Source organism: Equus przewalskii, chromosome 7 (assembly GCF_037783145.1).
Source record: "Equus przewalskii isolate Varuska chromosome 7, EquPr2, whole genome shotgun sequence".
NCBI lineage: Eukaryota > Metazoa > Chordata > Mammalia > Perissodactyla > Equidae > Equus > Equus przewalskii.
This window is the reverse complement of record NC_091837.1, coordinates 81918229-81939201: the sequence shown is the minus strand read 5'-3', so window position 1 is coordinate 81939201 and position 20973 is coordinate 81918229. Positions and strand designations below refer to the sequence as shown.

At 39.2% G+C, this 20973-nt stretch overlaps 1 protein-coding gene and 1 long non-coding RNA gene across 4 annotated transcripts in view; one reads left to right on the top strand and one right to left on the bottom strand.

Annotated features, from left to right (window-relative positions):
- Nucleotides 1–8033, top strand: part of LOC103553010 (uncharacterized) — a 92304-nt gene extending 84271 nt beyond the window's left edge. The window contains exons 9-10 of the long non-coding RNA XR_011542084.1: nucleotides 3798–4010; nucleotides 7139–8033. This is a non-coding gene — a long non-coding RNA (uncharacterized lncRNA). The remainder of the gene's footprint in view (nucleotides 1–3797; nucleotides 4011–7138) is intronic.
- On the bottom strand, nucleotides 1582–18414 carry LOC103553007 (ovalbumin-like). 3 transcript variants are annotated; one of them, XR_011542082.1, is made up of 9 exons: nucleotides 18261–18397; nucleotides 14996–15178; nucleotides 12212–12262; nucleotides 11085–11210; nucleotides 10280–10397; nucleotides 7081–7223; nucleotides 5153–5308; nucleotides 3036–4285; nucleotides 1582–2346 (listed from the first exon to the last, which is right to left on the bottom strand). XR_011542082.1 is itself a non-coding variant. In XM_070627832.1 (9 exons), exons 2-8 carry the CDS (start codon nucleotides 15161–15163, stop codon nucleotides 3890–3892), a joined length of 1158 nt encoding a protein of 385 aa, XP_070483933.1. In that variant the 5' UTR covers nucleotides 15164–15178; nucleotides 18261–18397; the 3' UTR covers nucleotides 1582–2352; nucleotides 3845–3889. The 3 variants fall into 3 exon arrangements, 2 of the variants coding, with proteins under 2 accessions (XP_070483933.1, XP_008521595.2); XM_070627832.1 differs by having other exon boundaries at nucleotides 1582–2352; nucleotides 3845–4285; XM_008523373.2 differs by having other exon boundaries at nucleotides 1582–4285; nucleotides 18261–18414.
- Nucleotides 18415–20973: the final 2559 nt, after the last annotated feature.

Here is a 20973-nt window from a genome sequence, read left to right as displayed (position 1 = left end):
TTTTATCAAATGAATCCTATGTTATTTAAAACAAAATACGTTAGTCAAAATGTCAAACCACTTATATATTCAGTAATGATTTTATGATTAAAGTTAAGCTCTAATACATTATAGTGGAAAGAAAAAATGTCTTATTCTCACATAAGGTTTTACATCATTTAATATCATTAATAATTCAGTTTTGGCTGGGGGGTAAGTCTATAAGGGATTGGTAATATTCTAGTAGACCCAGAAAAATTTATCTTTCCCCAAAGGAGAAGGAGAAAGAAACATGGCTAAGAGAATGAAAATGGGAGAGTGGAAAATGGCAGAATGGTATGAGGGGGAGGTTATGGAAATGTTTGTAGCTTTGAGGGGTGAAGTGCTGCCATTTGGAAGGAGAAGGCAGAAAAATTTGAGGAATAAAATAATGACTGCAGAGTAAAGATGAAATTTATAAACCCACATTATCTAATCAACATTGAAATTCAAGTCTAGAAAAAGTCAAAATGGTTTGAGTTTTAGAAAAGAAAAAAATAGGGGCCGGCTCCATGGCCCAGTGGTTAAGTTAGCGCACTCCGCTGCGGCGGCCCCAGGGTTTGGATCCTGGGCGTGGACACGGCACTGCTTATCAGGCCACGTTGAGGTGGCATCCCACATCCCACAATTGGAAGGACATGCAACTGAGATATACAACTGTGTACGGGGGTGGGGGGAGGGGCGGGTTGGGGAGATAAAGCAAGAAGAAAAAAAAAGATTAAAAAAAAAAGAAAAGAAAAAAATATTAATGGAACAGGGCCCCTGATCAAGTAACTGATGACATAACCCAAAGTAGAATTCAGAAAGTATAATCAATGGGTTCGTTCAGGGACAAATCCATGCATTTAAGTCATTTAATTCTTCTTTTTAACAGCAACATTTTTTTCATGAGTGGAACCACAGGCACCACGTAAAAAATGATGGCCAATTCGGCTTCATGATTCTACTTGTTGGGAAGAGCGGGGCTGGCGTTCCAAGACCAACAGGGCTCTCTTCAGCAGAGCTGGTGCCACACCCTCCAGAAACATGTTCCTGGCAATGACAAACCTTAGGAAGGGGTACTTGCTTGTTTTGTTTACATCGGAGACAAGATGGTTTAGTACTCCACCTCTATGCGTTCTGTTTAACTAACGATTAGACTCTCAGAATTTTATTTTGAGAGAAAATAGTTCACAAAACCATGTAAGTCCAACTTCCCCCAATTACATTTCTCTTTTCTTTCTTTTTTCTCCTGTATAACTGACCAGGGACATGAATGTAAAAGTTTAAAAAGAAGAAAAACCTCCAGCACTAAAATGAAAAAAACCAAAAGCTGAAATGTTTCAACATATTGTATACTTTGTCCTTGCCTTCCACCTTTTTCTTACTTTCGTGGCTTCACCAGCATTGTCTTCTTGTACCTCTTTGGCTGCTTCTGGCTGTACTTCATTTGGAAACTATGGTGACTCAGGTGTCTGCTTAGACAATGGAAGGTGTTTACAACAAATTCTGGAAAGGTGTTATTAGGGTGTACCAAGTCCTTTGTAGAATATAGGGCGTGCAAAATTACTCAATGCAAAATACTTTAGGCAACTAGCAAATGTTTAATAGTATAATATTACCAGTATTCCCTCAGTAGTTATACATTACAGAATTTTTGTTCAGTTCAGTCAAAATATACTTGCTCTATCCAACCTAAAGCTATTAAAATCTAAATTGTGAGGTAGTGGAGATTGAGAAAGAATCTCATTACAATGAACAAGCATCAGTGGACTTATTCACCTGCTAAAAGTTATGAATCAAGTGAGTTAAGGGAAGAGATCCATATTAGGCATTATATCAGTAAACTTAAAGTTGAGTGGTAAAAATTAAGACAAATTTTTGACACGAGTGAAGGGATTGAACTAGTTGTGAGCTGGAATGTGCCCTCAACTCACTTAAAAGTAGAGATATAACTTAAATTTTAAACATCTGGGAAAAATACTCAAAACTATTTCTATGAATAATTCCCACCAGATAAAACTAGAAATCCAGAATGACTGTAAAATTAAACCTCAAGGGTAAGTAAGTAATTGGTATTAGATAATCAGGCCTGCAGACAACGTAAAGGAGTAAAACGCTTCTTATAAAGACACGTAGAAAGCAGAGAAGAAAAAAGAGACACCACAAAAGAAGGGGTGACCCGAAGGGGATTCCTGGGGCCCCTCGTGCAGGGCCCCTAGACAGCTGCACATCTCGGCAGCATGTAATCAGAAAGCTAACTGATCGAGCATTTTCTTTTTTTTTGTTTCCGAGGAAGATTAGCCCTGAGCTAACTACTGCCAATCCTCCTCTTTTTGCTGAGGAAGACTGGCCCTGAGCTAACATCCATGCCCATCTTCCTCTGCTTTATATGCAGGACGCCTACCACAGCCTGGCTTTTGGCAAGCCATGCCATGTCCTCACCCGGGATCCAAACCGGTGAACCGCAGGCCGCCTAAGTGGAACGTGCGCACTTAACCTCCACGTCACTGGGCAGCCCCGCATTTTCCTTTTTGTTAACCTTTGAATCTCCCGGCAGCCTTGAGCAGGAGGCAGGATTGACATGTCCATTTTGCAGAGGAGGAGACTGAACTCTCAGAGGTGAATGCCTCCCTCAAGTTTGTCAGTTAGTAAGTGCACAAAGTCAAGATTCCAACTTAGATCTCCTGACACCAAATCCAGGGCTCTTCCCCTTCTGTTCTCAGTGGAATCCCCTGGAGAGCAACTTGAGACAATGAGCACCTGGAGGCCAGCAGAAAGAAGGACTTGCTGATGAGAAAGTTGGAATTTAAGAAGTAGAGAGAGGGGCCGGCAGGTGGCATAGTGGTTAAGTTCCTGTGTTCTGCTTCAGCGGCCTGGAGTTGGCGGGGTGGGATCCTGGGCATGGACCTACTTACTGCTCATCAAGTGATGCTGTGGCAGCATCCCACATACAAAATAGAGGAAGATGGGCACAGTTAGCTCAGGGCCAATCTTCCTCACCAAAAAAGAAAAAAAAAGAAGAAGTGGAGAGGGACATGGAAAAAAGAATAAGCATAAAATAAAACACATTTGCCTATTAAATAATTTCAAGTATGGAACTTCTTTGAAAACTTGAAAATGTTCTATAAATGTTACTTCTAAACTGAGCCCATTCCCATAGGAGGAAAGCAACTCCCTTCTTTTTCTTTCTGCTTCCTTTTCTACCGTGGCGGCCCTGGCTCTGAGTCTCAGGATGCAGACTTATGACGAGGACAGGGTTGATCGTGGTCAAGAGTAGGGGTCTTGTATCAAACCTTCTGGGTTTGGAAATCTAGTCTGTTACTTGCCACTTGTGTGTTCAGTTATTAAACCTGTCTCAGTTTCCCGTCTTTAAAATGGAGAAAACAATCATTCCTGCCTCTCGGGGTTCTGGTGAGAATTGAAGCAGGTCATCCGGTGAGTGCCAGGCACATGCCACATGCCCAGTGAAGGTTAGCTCCTCTTATTAACATCATTAGTTCAGTTGCGAGTGAGGTAATTAAGTGTTTAAGAACTAACTTGGTAAGCTAATCATACTGAATAATGTTGTTTGTTTGGAAAAAGACATTCTGAGTTTTAGCTATAAATGAGGTTCTGAGCAAGTTGAAATCTACCTAAGAAAAAAATGGTGCTGATCACAATTTTTTAGTAAGTACAGTTAATGGCATGCTGTAACTTGTTTAACCAGCCTAAACTGAAGCAAGAAAGGATGGACGGATATTCTACATGAGATAGTTGGAAAAAAAACATTGCTAAGAAGCATGGTTTATCTCTTTCAGTTGCACCTAAACTGAATGAATTCTACAAGCTCATAAAATCTGGCTACTTTGAAGAATCAGAAAGTTGTTTGAGTACAAATTCATGCCATTCCTTAAGGGATGCAGACCCTACCATAGAAAAGAATCGTCTTAGTCTCTTTGTGTAGGATAAAGAAGAGGAAAGGATGATCCATCTTGAAGGTTTCAGGATTTTCCACCTCTCCTGTTTGGTTGGTAAGTGTGGACTCTGGGCCACCCTCTGTAACCTCTAGCATGGCCTTATGGATTATCTTGGAGACCACAAGCCCACCTCCTGCAGTTACGCCAGACAGGTTAGCCCTTGAGTGGTCCAAGACATCAGTCATTCCCAAAGCCTCCAATATGAAAGTCAGATCTTCATGACGCTCATCAAGTCTGAGCTGGGGCAGGTGCAGAACCACAGCTGTGTCCTTCATGTTGGCCGAGCCTATCCAGCTTTTCAGTTTCTCATAAGTGATTCCCTTGGTAACCTATGGGAAACATAGCAGGAAGCAAAATATGAAAATCTTTATTTAGAAAATTAAAATATAGCAAAATGTGAAACATCCTGAGGACCAGATGTGAGGTTATGAATAGGTAAGGCAAATTCTTACTGTGATTTTGGAAAGCAGATTCTATCAGAGTAAGTGGCAAAAATGCAGCCACATGTAAGAATTGCACTGGAAACATATCTAACACTGGAATCTACAACTTGGCACACAATTCAAGAGTTATTTGGAAAAAAGGGTGAAGGGGAGGGTGAGAAGTCTGTAGCCAGAAAGAAATAGATGGGAGCAACGCAGAACTTGAGAGAAGCAGAACAAGCAGAAGAAAAGGAGGAGAGACAGGGATTCAAAGAAAGCCCTGAGTATAGGTCCACACCGATGCTGAGAGCAGAACACAGAACCACAATGTGGAACAGGAGCGTCCTCATGGGGCTCAGAGGAAAGGACCAGAGAAAGAAGCAAAGGGAGAAGCCTGCACATTGAGTTTGCACGTTTTGGCCTTGGGTGTTGGTGGAAATAGATTTCATCGGTTGGTGGCAGGTCCAAATGCGGTGTCAATGTATAATATATGAAAAATACATGTACAACTACAACAACGCACTGTGAAGAGTGAAAGAGGAAATGCATGACGTGCTTTGAAAGCCCAAAACTCTTACAAGTGCAAGAACACCTGCTAGTGCATGGAGTATACTTTATTTGGGGGTTGGCCCTACTTATTTTTTTAAGTGGAGGTAACACTGCATTAAAGAGCAGTGTAAGGGGTTATTTTAAATCCTCCGGCTTTCTGCATGGGTGATCCTCAAGCACAGAGCCTTTTCTCATGGCTGTGGCTGCCCAGGCTCGGAGGTTTACCTGCCCCAGGCCGACGTCTTCGCTGGGTAGGACGATGACCATACTCAGATGATCCTCGGCGTCCGGCATTTCAAGGACCTGGACCCGAGGCTCCTTTACGGAGCCCAGTTTAAAGCGCCCTTGCAGCCGCATCATCTGGACAGGTTTGCTCTGGGACTGTAAAAGTAAAAACAGAGAAACAGCAAAGTCAGTCCCTTTTTATGTTTCCATGTAAGACATGAAATTATGTTTATATTCATCCTCCAAATTTGCCCACATTGAATGACAAAAAAAAAAAAACAAAAAAAAACTTCCATCCATCTTTCTACAGAAATATCTATGACTGACAATTGTTGTGATGATGATTTAAAGAGAGGGAGTAGCCTAAACAAAGTAGCTACTGAGCTACAAAGGGCTTAAGTCTCTCAATGTATTATTTTTATTCAACTGTATGTTTTGATGCCCAGAAGCAGTTAATTCACTTCAAAGTGCTAAGAAATATAGAGCATAAGATCTTATCAGGATAACCACTTTTAAAAGTCAAATAGGTCCTTTCAAGACCATAATTTAGAAATCTCTCCACCTCAAGTAAAATCTGACCAATCTGGAAGAATCTGCAGCACTGAGTTGCAGATTACAACTGTTACAAATTAGCTAAGAATGTAACAAAATGCTGGGTTCCACATAATCAGGTCACTTGAAGGAAATCTAGTTGTGACCATAACCACATATTACGTTTTTCTCTTTGAATTGCTAGTTAACAGGTTAAAGATACCTGCATTGTGTATGTAGACCAACTGACCAGATTTTACTGTGGAATTAAAGATTCTGTTTTATTAACTGTGTCTTCTCACACATCTGCTTATTTGTGGGTATGTTTACCCCTTTAAGTATCTTTCTATGAATTCTGCTAAAATCTTCGCTCCATTTTCCTTACACTGTGATCCCCTATCTGGGCTGATCCTTAGAAGGACCTACAGGGGCTGTTTAAAAATACATATATTCAGGCACTTCTTGCAAATCAGAATGTTCGCAAATGTGGCCCTGGAATCTCCGTTTTTAAAAACACAACTGTAAAAAAAATATGTAATTCCATTATTTGCTTTATGACCTCAATATCTGATGGCAAAATTCTTTGGAAAGTTATTTCCAGATGTGACTAATGTGTTTGGCTAAACGATTTTTTTTTTTCCTTAAAGTCACTCACTATTTCTTTTACATGGAAAATATTTATTCAAAAGTATAAACCCTCTTTATTTTTATAGTTGACTATAACAGATTTTAAATTGACCAGTAATGTCCAGCATTTCTTGGTAGATGCATTTGATAGAGTAAATACATTTGAGAGCTTAGGGACTTAGTTATAATATACAGATCCATTCTTCTTTGTTGAATAACATATCTTATTTTGGTTGCAGCCTGATGTGTAGCACACTTTTGGGGCACTAAGAAAAGAAGTTGGGAAGACTGAGGGTGGGGGTAGGACAGCATACCTGGAAGCTTTTCTTTGGAAAGTGGATCTCGTCCACCAGTTTTGCTTTACTTCTCAAGATCACACCCGTTTTACAAATGACCTGCCTGTCGGTTCATCACTTGGCTTCATGTCCGGTTTGCAGGAAGTGAATTATCTAAAAATGGGTTAAACTTAGCCCAAATCCCAAAGCCACTTTAAACCTTTTCAAGGTCTATATTTCAGACTGGTTTTTAATTTTACAACATAGCATTTCTAATTTCAATATAAGGTAAAAGTGCTATGGAGAATTTAAGAGAAAAGTTCAGTAACAAAAAACTGTCTCATGAATCTAAATCTGCACTTTGTGGAGTACGTAGTTAGGATAGTCACTTGGAACTTAATTTACCTACTTAAGGCCAGAAATAATTTAATGCACTTTAAGGCAAACTTTGGAGGATTACCTTTAAGAGGAAAACAAATTAAGTCATGAAACTACCTCATCCAATTTGAAAGCCATTGCTGTCGTTTGGTCTTTCTGAAATGCATACTTCCAGGTCCCTCTGAAGGAGATGGCATTAACCAGCACCAACTGGTCAGAGGAGGCGAGGCTGTTGGGTGACAAGAGGTCCTTGATCTCACCTTTGGGAAGAGAAACATCGTCAGATCGCACTGGATCAGCCATGGAACGGGAATGGTTTTCACTGGTCTTGCTTTTGTTTTTAACGCATCTTTGACCTGGCATGACTAATTACCACTCAATATCTTCAGATGAGCCAAAAAGATGTTTGAGTAAATATGTAAAGCATTCATAATTCTTTAATAAATGAAGCATGTAAGATGGAAAAGAAAACAATGTGAGTGTGTAGCCTATGTCTGCCTACTTTACGGCTACATACAAAATTGTTGATGGACTTTATTTCCCTTACTCTATTATGTCTTTGTTTCTCTACCTTTGGTAAAATTCTTGCACTAATAATAATTTGGATTCCAGAGGGAGCAAAAATGTAGATGAAAAGACAACGAAAATCTTCTGAGAAAATATCACGTTTTCTCCCATGTATATTTACGTCTACAATCTTTGAGTGGGGAGGGGTTTTCTTCAACAATTCTGGACCCTAGAAGCTATCAAAGAAAAAAATAATCAGATTTGACTCTGAAAATTTTAAATATACGTGGCAGAAAAGAACTTAAAATTAATCTAAAAATAACAGACTTGTAAACATATTTGCTAGACATAGGACAAATGTTAATATCTATAATATGCACTGAGCTCTGACAAACTAACAAGAAGAGAATTAATGAATAGGCAGTGCACAGAAGACTAACAAAGTATTTACAACAGTTGTGCAAATTATCTATAAGGATGTTGATTAAAAATCTATACATCTATAAATATGTTTATTTCAGTGTTATTAATACTGCCAAAAACATTTTAATAAATTATGATCCATCTAAACCATAAATTTTTATGCAGCCATTTTAAAAAAATGAACTAGCTCTCTGCCAGTTGATATGATGAAATCTCCATGAGTGAGAAGTTACCTGATTTCATCCGCATCTTCCACATGAGGCAGGATCGCCTACTATTGAGAGTATGGAACCTGGAGCTCGAGTTCAGGATCTACCACTTACTGGTGTGTGACTTTGATTGGGTTATTTAAACTTTCTAGGCCTCAGTCACTTTATCTGTAAAGTGAGGATAGCAGTTGTACCTAACTCATAATCTTTTGGGGGGATTAAATGAGATAATAGATGTAAAATACTCAGAACAGGGGTCAACCCGGTGGTGTAATGGTTAAGTTCATGCGCTCTATTTCAGTGGCCTGGTGTTCGAAGGTTTGGATTCCAGGCATGGACCTAGCACTGCTCGTCAAGCCACACTGTAGTGGCATCCCACATAACAGAGGAAGATTGGCACAGATGTTAGCTCAGCAACAATCTTCCTCAAACAAAAAGAGGAAGATTGGCAATGCATTTTAGCTCAGGGCCAATCTTCCTCGCACAAAAAATATTAAAAAATACTCGAATAGTGTGTGATATAGATTAAGTATCATGTAAGTATTTACTATTACCACTATTTAATAGATAAAGAAAAGACTCTTAAAAGTTAAAAAGCCTGATGAAATTATATAGCAATTAAGTTACCTGATTAAGAGAGAGTTTGTAGATACCAGCACACTAACCATTAAGGTTTGACTTTCCTATGACATTTCTCCTGCCACCACCTTATGCGGAAAACAATGAACATCTGACTCGGTGGTTTTGCACCTCACCACTGTTATCAGGCAATGATTTTCTACTAAAATCAAGCAAGAGAGGTAACTGGGAACATTGCAGAATAAAGATTTTCTGCATTTTATGCCTCCTCACTTCTCAAAAGTAAAACTGACAAGAAGATGTCATGAGTTTTCATTTCATAAAATGAAAAAAGTCTTTAGATCTTCAACTCCTGGTACTAGAACAATTGATTATCCATATGAAGAAAAGACAGAACCTTCAGCCCTATTTCACATCCCACATAAAAGTCAAGTTGAGATAGATTATAAACCTAAATCTAAACCCTAAAACAATAAACCTACTAAAAGAAAACAGAAGAGAATATCTTAGTGACCTTCTCATCAGCAAAACTTTCTTAGAGAGTACACAGAAAGCAGAAACCACAAAATGAAAATATTGATAAATTGGACTTCATTAAAATTAGAAACTTCTGCTCACCGAAACTATAGTTAACAAAATAAATACACAAGACACAGACTAGGACAAAATATTAGTAATATATGTATCTGACAAAATATTCATATCCAGAGTATGCAAAGAATTCTTGCAAAGCAATAACAAAAAGAAAACAACCCTATTAAAATGTGGGCAAATAACTTGAACAGACACTTCATAAATAAAAATATATTAAGAGCCAATAGACATACAAAAAAAGATGCTCAATGTCATTAGTCATCAGAAAAATGCAAGGTAAGACCACAATAACATATACTACTATACACCTACTAAAACAATTAAATGAAAAATATTTATAACACCAAAAATTGGAGAGGATTTTCGGTAAGGGGAATTTTCATAGTGATGGTGAGAATGTGAAATGGTTCAACCACTTTGGAAAACTATTTGGCAGCTCATTAAAAAGGTAAACCTCCACCTAGCTTAAAACCTAGCAATTCTCTTAAGTATTTATCAAAGAGAAATTAAAAAATATGTACACAAAACCCTTTTACAAGAAAGTTTATAGTAATGTTATTCATAATGGCCCAAAACTAGAATCAACATAGATGTCCATCAAGAGAAGAACGGGTGAACTGTGGTAGAGTCACAACATTTTTATTGTTGAGTGGAAGACTACTCAAGAATGAAAAGGCAGGAACCACGGAGGTATCCAAAAACATGAGTGGATCTCAAAAATAATATGCCGAGTGAGAAAAGCAGGGCACAAAAAAGCACATACTGTATTATTCCATTGACTTTGAATTTCAGAACAGGCAAAACCAAGCTCTGATGGGAGAATCAGAGAGGTGGCTGCTGGGGAACAGACCTGGAGGAAATTTTCAGTGTGATAGTAATGTTCTGTGTCTCCACGTGCGTTTGTCAAAACTGTCCGAGCGTACTTTTGAAGATCTGAGCATCTCACTGAATGTAAATTATCTCTAAAAGAAGAAGAAGATGGAGAAAAAGAAGAAACCTTTTACCTTTTGTCTCTTGTTCAATCCATGAGTTAATCTGCATTCTGGCTCCTTCTAAATTATTTTTGAAATCCAAATTTTCAGGTTTCAGTTTATGTAATTGTTCAATACAGTCTAAATATGTCTGTAAAGTAAGCATAGAAAAAGAAGAGACATAGCAAATAAATTATGATTTTAATACATTTAGGTCATATATGGTAGGAATTATATGAAAATAGAGGTAGGAACACATAAAATGCCATTATCCAGGACTAGGCCCAATTAATAAAAATAAATATCTTTGTCATGTTTGAGGTCGATAGTTGAGCAAAATGAACAAATTGCTACAGGATGTTATTTCAATGCCAAGGACATTTTCAGCCTCTGAGGTTGTACTTCACCCATAACCGCATAGTTAGGATAATCAGTCTTAGAATGGTTAGCATCCTTAGCCTGGGGTTCCAAGATATCAGTTCCTCTTTTATTATCGATATCAAAATTAAGTCAGTGTTGTTGTTTTTAATCATAAACTATGTAAAATTTAGGCTTTTTATGCTTCAACTGGGCTGGTCTGAAACATAATTGAACGTGTTACAAATTAGCATTTGAAAGTTAAAGTCATAAACCTATATTTTTCTATATGAAACAAAATGCGATAGTAAAATGTATATTCTACATGTAGTAATATCTATCTAAGTAAATACATATGTAATATCTTTTCTATTTTTCTGTAGTTTTGATAGCACAAACAATGCCAGAATAGATTAAATAAAGAGAGAGAGGAAAGACTTCTACCTGACTTAGAGAAGAGAGAAGTTTTATTTTAACTCACCGGGAGGAATGGATGGGCTGCTTCTGCAAATATGCCACTTGCCATGTGGACTTGACCGTGGCTAGACAGGCTGATTTCAGAGAGGAGTGCTTGAATATGTGAATGGATCCCTGTATCTTGTTCACACTAAGATGAAGTCAGAAAATACTTGAAATTGGGGGCCTTGGTGTCACACACTTAAGTATCAACTAAGGTTAGACCAAAGGCTCTGGGTTTGCATTAGGACACACTATTTCAGAAAACAAATAGAATCAAAGACTTCTCATTCCATCATTTGGACATATTGAAATTTTTGCCTTTCGCCAAACTGTGTCACCCGACAAGCTGATCATACGTGGGTAGCAGGCAGCATGGCAACGTATCTCAGTCACCTCACAGGAGTGAGGGGTGACATGGCATGTTTCCTGGCCTGCCCAGAGTCCGTCCTGCCTCCTCCGCCAGATGGCCCAGAGTACACAATCAGCACTGGCATATCACTTGTAGTCCAGTTGGCATCAAGAAAAAATGTGTTTGTTATATTTTGTAACAAATAAGAATTCCGGGCAATAAAAGTTGGTCTTAGTAGCCCCTCCACAGATAATGGGGGAAGGTCACACCTAGAAAGCTACAGACCACCTTAGACGAGTGAAAGCATACATTGAATATTTTTTCTAGATATTAGCAATATAGAAGAGCATTCAACAATAAAACTTATCAAGATAGCCATCTTTGGTTATATTTTCAAAAAATGATATATTTATATTTTTGAGCACTCACTGTGCTCCAGGACTGTTTGAAGCAATCTCCTACTATCTGGGTAGCTTTCAGGGTTCCTTTGTGAAATCTCTTTGAGAATAGTCTCCCTTCTGCACTTATTGCTCTAAGGAAGGGATAGCCTTTCTTCTCAGAGACTAATTGTCTCTACCTCAACTTTTTGACAGTGTCCATTTTGTCACCTCTTGTTTCCAAATCTCAACATGATCGATTATCTTAAAACAGCATCTGCAGGAGTTTGACTCTATCTATGTTCTAGACTCAAGGGCCGTCTGGAATAAATACTCTGTTTTATTGCCTTAAACCTTTAGTCCTCATGGCCTAAAGATGGGCTGCCACAGGAGAAGCAAAAGGAAAGCGGAAACTGTACCTACCTTTGCGTTTGAAGCATTTGCAGCTCTTGTTAGTTCCTTCAAGTGAAGCATCTACAATGGGAAATCAAGAACTATATTCAGAGACGATGCCAACGCTACTCCAGACAGTGACATAGCAAACCATTCTCTCTCTATAAATGCTAGATGCTTACATTTTTATGAACTTTCTGTTGTTCCCTTCACCTTTCTCTTACCTGTTTCTTAGTTTTGTTCCTTATAAAAACAGTTTATTGTTTCAAAGAGGAAAGGTGAGTTTGAGAACTGAAACATTTCATGTGCTTTTAGGCAGCAGTGTGAGTATCAGAGTGTGAGGGATGAGGGGTAGGCACCTACTTGTGTATATGCATGTTTACCTTTATAATCCTTGTGGTAGAATACAAGCTGAAGGTTTAAAAAAATCCTAAGGTTTTAAAATCAATTCAGTCTTGCTCATGTGTATTGTCGCTTAATTTTGTTCATCGCTACATTTCCAGTTTTGAAACATAATAGGAACCTCATAAATATTTGTTGAATGAAGAATGAATGACTGTGTGCATAACTGAATGAGTGTTACTATCATTTGCAGGTGGTTAATATCATTGGTTACTCACTGAGCATACATAGATAATGATTGAATTCAAATAATAAATAATTATTTTAAAGTTATTTTCACAAATGTTCCCTGATTTGATGCTCACAGTATCCACTGGAGATTCCAGTAGTGTGTATCATTTTCTCAGCTAAGAGTTAATATGTTTCCCATAGTCCTATTGACTTACCTGAGGTCTGACCACAGTTTCCCAAGGCCTGCATCAGAGAACAGCTGAAATAAAATATTGCAACTCTTTTCAAATATTTATAGGGTGAGTACATTTGACATGTTTTGTGTGAAAAAGCAGTAGACACAGGGCAGATATAACTTCTTAGAATATACGTGGAAGAGGACGTAATTTTTGTGTATGTATCTTTTGAGAATAGGAAAATGATAAAGGAGCAATGGTTATCGAGAGGTCCACTTTAGCTCAAGGCTAGGAAGAACTTGCTAAAAGTTAGAGCTGTCTGAATGTTTGTTAAAAAGCTACTTCATACTATTAAATTCTACCTTTTCAGAGGACTTCGAACAAACTGAACGACCTCTTGCCTGCTGGGTTCCAGCGGAGATTAAAGCACAGAGTAGAGAGTGGGAATTTTATGAATTCTCTCAGTTCTGAGATTGTCTGTTTGTCTCCTGGATCATAGGACATATTGTTCCACAATCCAGGGACTCTGCATGAATGGCGCCCCCTGGTGTTGCTTCAGTGGTCATCATCATCACCATCATCATCATCATCATTACCCTCAAAAGAAAGCACAGTTGTTGAACCTGGAATTCTGAGCATTTGGCTCAGTCTTTGGATGTTGGAAGAGAAAATCATTAAGAAGATGAAAATATGAGGATTTTTCTCCATTGTGTATGGGAAGCGTCAAGGAAAGAATTTGAATTTTTTAGTTCTCTTCTGATTCAGGCTGCTTGGCTGTCAGAAGAGACAAAGAATTATTTCCACTCCAGACTCTCTCTGCATGACTTATGCCCTCAGCACAGGGAGCCATGCTACCTCTCTGGTTGCAAAACCTGAAGCATGCAGAAGTGTGGATGGAGCTCCAGCCAGCAGGCTGTCTCTCGTTTTGAAGGAAGGGATAGATGGAGGAGTGACTCTCTCCACACTCACCCAAGACAACTTGTAAAGATTCCCATGGCTTTCTCCTTCTCATCTCTTTCTCCCTCTCCACAAGCAAGCATTTATTGAGTATCTACTATGGGTTAAACACTTGGGACCTATTCTCCCAATGCATGGGAGTGGAATAAAATTGAACACAAGAGCTCTTACATTTAATTTTTCCTGAGTTTAAATATATTATTAAATTCAGAGCTTGACTCCTGCTTTTCCTATTCATTTCCAGTTTAAATCTTGGCTGGGGAGCAGCTTTGTTCCACTGGTTAACCATTCCCTCTATCATAAACGGAGAGATGATTAAAGCACGTTGAAAGATGCCTACTAGGAAATACTTTTTCCAGTCAGCCAAAATTATTGGTTGAGTTAAAATGCTGGTGATCTCTTTGGAAAGGTAATTGTACAGATTGTAAAGCCTTGCAAAATATTCTTTATGTGATCTGTAATTGTTAATTTATTCAAGCAGCAATTATTGAGTCAACAGCCAAAAATAGTTTTTGAAAGCTTCCTAAGTGCTGGGTGCTGGCAGCCCTGGGCGTTTGCTATATGCTGGACACAATCTAGCATAATCCTGACTACTTCATTTATTCTTATTATCTGCCTTGTGTTATCCATCTGTATCTTAAAACAGATCACTTTCAGTTCACCTAGCAAAGGGCTGTATTTTGAGAAAACAAAACCCTTAAAGAGTGGGTCTCATCTGGGAGTATGTTAAAAGGTCCTGAATTTGGAGAGGACATTGGGATGTGGACCCACAGCAGGAAGGCCCTGGAAAGCTAAGGATGCATGGGTGGCAATAGAGGTAGGGACTCTCAGTTTGGCCCGGGCCAGGTTGATCTCACTGAATGCCTCTCCCTGTCCAGGCTTCTGCTGTGCCCACTCATCCTCTGCCCCTCAGAACAGAGCTATGGGAAATCTGACCTTCTGCACCCTTTTTGAAAGAGCCAGTTTTATAGGTAACAACATTAAGAGAAGGAGGACATTCTCTTGTTTTACAGAGTTGGGCATCTATGAAATCTCCATAACAAGACAGTGTTGGAAATTGTGACTCGATTGTCTTCTAGACGTGGCTGAAAGTGTGTTTGTGACATACCTGTTCCATCTGAGATGCACTGTCACCTCTGGCCCCAAAGAGCACCACAGCCAGGGCAGACAGGAGACTCAGGGGAGAAAAGAAGAGGTTCTCAGCTGTGTGGTCATAGCTCATCTCTTTAAAGACGTCAAAGCAGAACTGTGCATTTGCTGCACTGAGTGAGCCCATTGCTTTGCCTGGGGTCTGGAATACAAAGGCAAACAACAATGACAAAGGTGTAAGTTGGAACACCACTACTTCAGCTTATTTCAAATTAGGGTAAGAATTACTCCTATTTTGTGAATCCTAAATGTTTAAAGAGGGGCTTTGTGGAAGCAGAAAGAACACAGATTTTGGAATCAAATGCATGTCCAACTCTGCCACATTCTAGCTTTATGACCCAAGGCCCGTTACTTAAGTTTTCTTTGTCTCTATTTTTCTCTTCTGCAAAAGTGGCTAAATGACAGCTTCCTTACAGGATTAGTATAAGGATTAAATTATGTAATATTTGTAAAGTGCCCAAGACTGTGCTTGCACATCGTTAAGTGGTCAAATACGTCAGTGACTATTGTCAGTATTGTTGTCATTATTGGTAGCTTAGGTTAGTTCACTTGGTTAGGGTAATGACAAAGAGGACAAGGCTATAGTTTTGATCCCAATAGACACATGGCCTCTATGAGGCTTTCAAAAGTGCCACACAAAAGGGACTCACTGAGCGAGAGAGTAAGGACACACCGGCCAAAGCCCATGTCCACCACTGGAAAATATTTCAAAGTACACATCCCCGACAGTGGGTTGGCAGTGCCATCAACATATGTAATGGAGAGTATTAGTTCATATATATTTTTAAGAGAGGAAGAAATATAACTAAGCATGTTAGAGTCCTACAGAATTATTATGCCACTTTCTTCTATGAAACTGTCCTCAAACATTTTTTGAGAAAGACAGAGCTCCTGTTCTAGGGTCTGTGGGGCCAGCAGAGCTCACCTTGGGGTGGTGCCTTCACGTGGCTGCTCACAAACACACCAGGGTTTAGGACATCTCAGCCTCTCCAAAGGAGCTAGCCTAAAGTCACTTAAGAAGGGCGTTCCAGGAAGAAGGACAGTGTTTCATTCCTGCCTTCCTTCCTTCAGTCACTAAAGCTAGAGGAGTGAGGTTAGAGGATAATGGGGAACCTCAGCATTTCTCCTTCTACCCAGTGCTTGGGGGAATCAGGCAATGGGACCCCATGTGCTGTAGAACCATGTTCTGCATCCCTCTTCTCTTTAGGGGGCTGTCTTGAAGACTCTCCATGGAGTCTGTGGCCTCTTGGGATTAGTACTGGGACTAGGATGAGGGAAGATCCTAGGGTGCAAAATATAAGGAAGTACTCACTTTAACACGACAACCCATTCTTGTGTGATCCTGACCATGGGAATGAGCCTCTCCTTAAGAATGAGCCACCCACTGCAGAATTTAAGGAGATACTTGTGCTCAGAGTTGTATAAGCACAGGGCCAGCACCTATGAATAAGTGCCTCCTTAAACTTTGCTCCCTTAAGAGCCTTGTTTGCCTCATCCTATTCCTGGCCCTGCTTGGGATACCTGGGTTTTGGAAACAGGAGGCTGCAAGTCTGTATTTTTCATGGCAATACTGTTACTTCTATTGTGCTACAGCTACTTTAAGGGGCTTCCATTAAGATATTGGAACTGGAGTGAAATTCTCCCCTTGTCTGTTGTTGATGCAAATGGAGTGTAATAGTCTTAGGAAAGTGCAAAAGTCTTAGGAAAATGCCCTGTTGATCCTGCATGTTTTAAAAAGAGAAGAGACTCAATATGGTAAATTTCCTAAAAGAGCACCTGAAAAGGAAAGCTTGTAGTTGCTGAGTTTGAGTAGAAATGTAAATAGAAAAGTCATAATTCTTTTTTCTGAAGGATTTATCTTATATAATGTCTTGCCAATATCTTGGCACCTCGCAGCAACTTTCCCCAGCCTAGGGGTGTGGTTCCAAAAAAACAGCCTTAAGAATTCTTACACAGAGAAGAGCAAGTTTAAATAACTTAGCTGGCTAAGTGGTTGACACTTCATAGTGATCAGAAATGTTACCACTTGCTTGAAAAGCTGCCACTCTCTTTATATCAACACAGAAGTAAAATTGGCTAAGAGACCAGTATATTTCTGTTGCCTCCTTGTCATATAACTGGGAATAGAATAGGAGGAGGGAGAAAAATGGGGGTCAGATGGGGTTCAAGTTCCCAGGAAAATAAATATAGATGTCTAGACCAGGACCTATTCTCAAAGTTTGTCAGATAATTGACCCATTGTTTTATTCCCCTCATTCAACTGTTTGGGAAACCTGCTCCCTGGTAACTCATGGCCACCCTGTAATCAAAAAACCATCCTCTGGCTATTCCAGATAGTTCTGGTTGGATCCACAGAATTCAAGAAACATGTTTGTGCTGTGAAGGGACAATTAGTTAAAATGGCTGATCATGGGCCTTTATAATAGAGAGCTTTTAAATCAGACAAACTTGAGCTCTAACATGTACTTTGCCTTTTGCTATACGTCTGAGTAACTTATTTGACTTCTCTGAACCTATTTATAAAATAAGGATAATAGCAGATACCTGACAAAGTTGTTGTGAGTGTTCAATGTTACAATGAATATAAAGCCTCTAAGCAGAACAATTATTCAATAATGTCAAAGAAAAGTCGTGACTTTGAGAAGGAAAATGCCAGGTCCCCAAATTAATTCTACAAATGGGGAAGCTGATGTGAGCCTGGTAGCTTACCTAACTTACTCAAGTCCACATAGCTAGAAAACATCAATTTCAGAATGAACACTCAAGTTTCCTGACTCACTGTCCAGCATCTTTCCCTCTAATTTACCAGACAGAGACATAACCAAGAAAAAAGAGAATCTAAATTTTGTTACCACACACCACAATTTCCTCTTAGGGATACATACACATTAAAAAACCAAATTTCTCACGCGGCCTCAGTTCAGTCATCATTCAAGTCCCCAGCTTAACCTAGGAATAATGATTGGTGATAGGAATGGCTCTCTGCAACACTGGAAACCGTGACGTCACAAAGCTCAATCAGTGAGTACGAATAGCTGAAAAGAGAACCACACTGCCTTGTTTTCAATTTGTGCCTCCCCACCGCCGTCCCCCAACTATGGCACCTCTCACTGTCCTTTTCCTTCAATTACAACTAAATATTTTCCCCTACACTTTCTGAGAAAAGTCATCACCAATTCCAAAAATCATGTCACAGAAGGTAAATGTAGTGTTTGCACTTTTACCTTGTCTTCAAGTCGGTCAAAGTTCTGCTTGGTGAGCTGAGAGCCGTGTCTGAGACACACAGACACACGCAGCGCTCAGCACCACAGCTTGCTCCTCCTGTCTTCCCAGAATTTGGTTGCACAAGTCATTTTTCTTTGCATAGTGAAGTGATTTAAAGCATTTATGCAAAGGAGTAGAAAGGGAGCCAGCTGACGTATGCATTGTAAAGTGCACTGCTTCCCTGGGTCAACATGACCCAAGAGATTTAGAAAAAAAAAAAATAATGAAACATTTAATGCCGTGGATTTTATGTAATAAGTTGAGGATTATTTTATAATAACAAAATATATTAGATGCTTAAAAATTAAGTGTAATGTATATGTATATATTACGCATACCCTCTGGCTACGACAACAAATTATTGGTGTTTAAAAGCCAGAGAGGAGGCATTTTGTTTTGGGAAGTGCTAACAGGCTTCTTTCCCTGACTCCTGAGATGAGACATGATGAACGAAATGCTCTTCTTTCTTGCATAGAGGCATCCAGGGATGGGTAACCCTTTTGAGTAGGGATTTCAAACATCCCTCATGGCAAATGTAGGCAGGATTCCCAGACAAAGCTAGTTACAGGATCAGCTGTAGCTCCAACTCAGACAGAGACAAATGTGGTGTCTCAGATATGTTAGAGATGAAGGGGTCTTAGAAAGCATCTCTTCAGAGATTCGCAACTCCATGTAAGAAATAGTTTTTATGTTGTGATCCAGAATATATATTCAAAACTGAAACATGAGTTTCACAAAAATACTTCCCCCTCTACTAATGATGCATTTGAATATTTCCTTTTCTATTCTCTCCTTTTTCATGTTTTAAACTCTGGTGGCAATTTACTAAATCATTTGTACAACCCATTAATCAGTCCCACCCTGCAGTTGGAAAATACCAATCCAGCCCAATTGCCTCATTTTGTAGAGGAGGAAACTAAGCCCTAGGTAAGTTTCCTATAACTGAGCATGCATTTAACACAGTGCACAGACTAGGAAGGATTTGTGTTCTCAAATTGCGTAGTACACAGAAATAACTTATATAAAGGATAATGCTGGGTGTTTGTGTCCAAGCACAGAAGATTTTATTTGTATATTGCTATTAGGTATCCTGGTTGAGTTAATTCACTTAATCTGAATTCTCTAACAATTTGTGGCTTTGATTTTACCCATACAGGTTAAACTACTATACCTTAAAAATATTTTTCTATAAAAATAAAGACATCTATTTTTGCTTTTTTTATAAAGAATCCACCCAACAAATTATTAGCTAAGACGAATTGGGTGTAATTAAAGTCAAATCCAGGCACCCAAACTTGCTCTTTTTATCAAATTACACACACATATACATACATACATAGAGAGAAAGCTTCTACTTTTAAAAACAGTATTCAAACTACAAACATATCCAGAGGAAGAAGAGCCTAATTAATGGAAGAAAAAGATTGAAGGGAACGAAAAGGAAAAGAAGAAAAAGCAGGATTTAGATATTTTGTTTTTCCATTAAATGACCCCTGATTTGTGTAGGTAACATAAAAACAGACACCAAATATAGTTACAACAGAAAATGAGTTCAATAGTTTCCTTTATTAAATTTTCTAGTGAGTTTTAGAAAATTATTGGACCCACATGAATACATACTTGGATTACGGTCTTCCCAAAACAGAATTGGCAAATTCCCACCCTCTCTGACAATTAGGCAGTGTTTGGCTTTATGCTGAATGTGAAAGGAAATGGCCCACAAGCCAGTGAAAAGTCCCCATGATAGTGCTTGCTCCTCAGATTCTCAGAAGGGCAAAGGAAGAAAGGAAGTACCTAATTACTTGTCATGTTAGCGAGAGGCCTCCTGGACGTACAGACTATATTCTCAAGAAAACCTTGTGTGTTCAGAGAGCTGACTCGCCTCCCTGAAGCACAGCCAGCAGCAATCCACCCTCTGAGTCCAGAACCGAGAAGGGCTGCAGAGACACAGCACTGCTCGTTGAGGAGTGGAGGACTCGTGCAAGGGCTTGAGCAAAGGAGAGGGGGCAGTATTTTTCATGCCTGGAGAAAAATGAACTTCTAAATGACTCAAAGTCTTCTCTAGATTCTCAGAGAAACAACCTTGAATCAGATTGTCCACCAATTGAGAGAACTTCACTTCTCTCATAACGTCCTGAGGAGGATTTGAATTCAAGGAGGAAGAGGGAAAAGGAGGGGTTCACGATGAGAGGAGAATTCTACCAACTTCACAGACTGATTCATGTATGGATGCTGTTCCCCCAGACACCCAAAGAACACATACTTAAAATGTAATTCACTACATGACTATTCACAGAACCAGGAGGTTATTTGCAAAGGTGGCTGGGCGTGTTCAATGACTTCTGTGCTATTATTACCTGAAAATACTCTGTTAACAAAAGAACATTTGCTGGTTTCTCCTGCCTATAAATTCTCTTGTCTATAAAGACTCTGATTAATAGCTAGGAGTAAGGGTGTGTCTCCCTGCCTATTGTCCTAGATGCTTAAAGGGACAGATCATTGCTTGTGGTCACCTTGGAGCCCTAATTCCATAGAAATTGCACCCATCTAGTGGTCCGTGGTGCTGCACTTGGTTTTCTTCGTGCCACAATGGATAGCTTCCACCTAGAATGGCCTAATTTAGGTATACAGAGCAAGGATTCTTAACCTAGTGGATCTATGGATAGGACTCAA

What these genes read in the sequence shown, in the direction of transcription:
- LOC103553007 (XM_008523373.2), bottom strand. Translation starts at nt 15,163, where the DNA reads ATGGGCTCACTCAGTGCAGCAAATGCACAGTTCTGCTTTGACGTCTTT. An exon ending in CAGCCCATCCATTCCTCCCG is followed by an intron (nt 10,398 to 11,084) that starts GTGAGTTAAAAT and finishes CTTACTTTACAG; the next exon opens with ACATATTTAGACTGTATTGA. An exon ending in AAGACGTCGGCCTGGGGCAG is followed by an intron (nt 4,286 to 5,152) that starts GTAAACCTCCGA and finishes TGTTTCCCATAG; the next exon opens with GTTACCAAGGGAATCACTTA.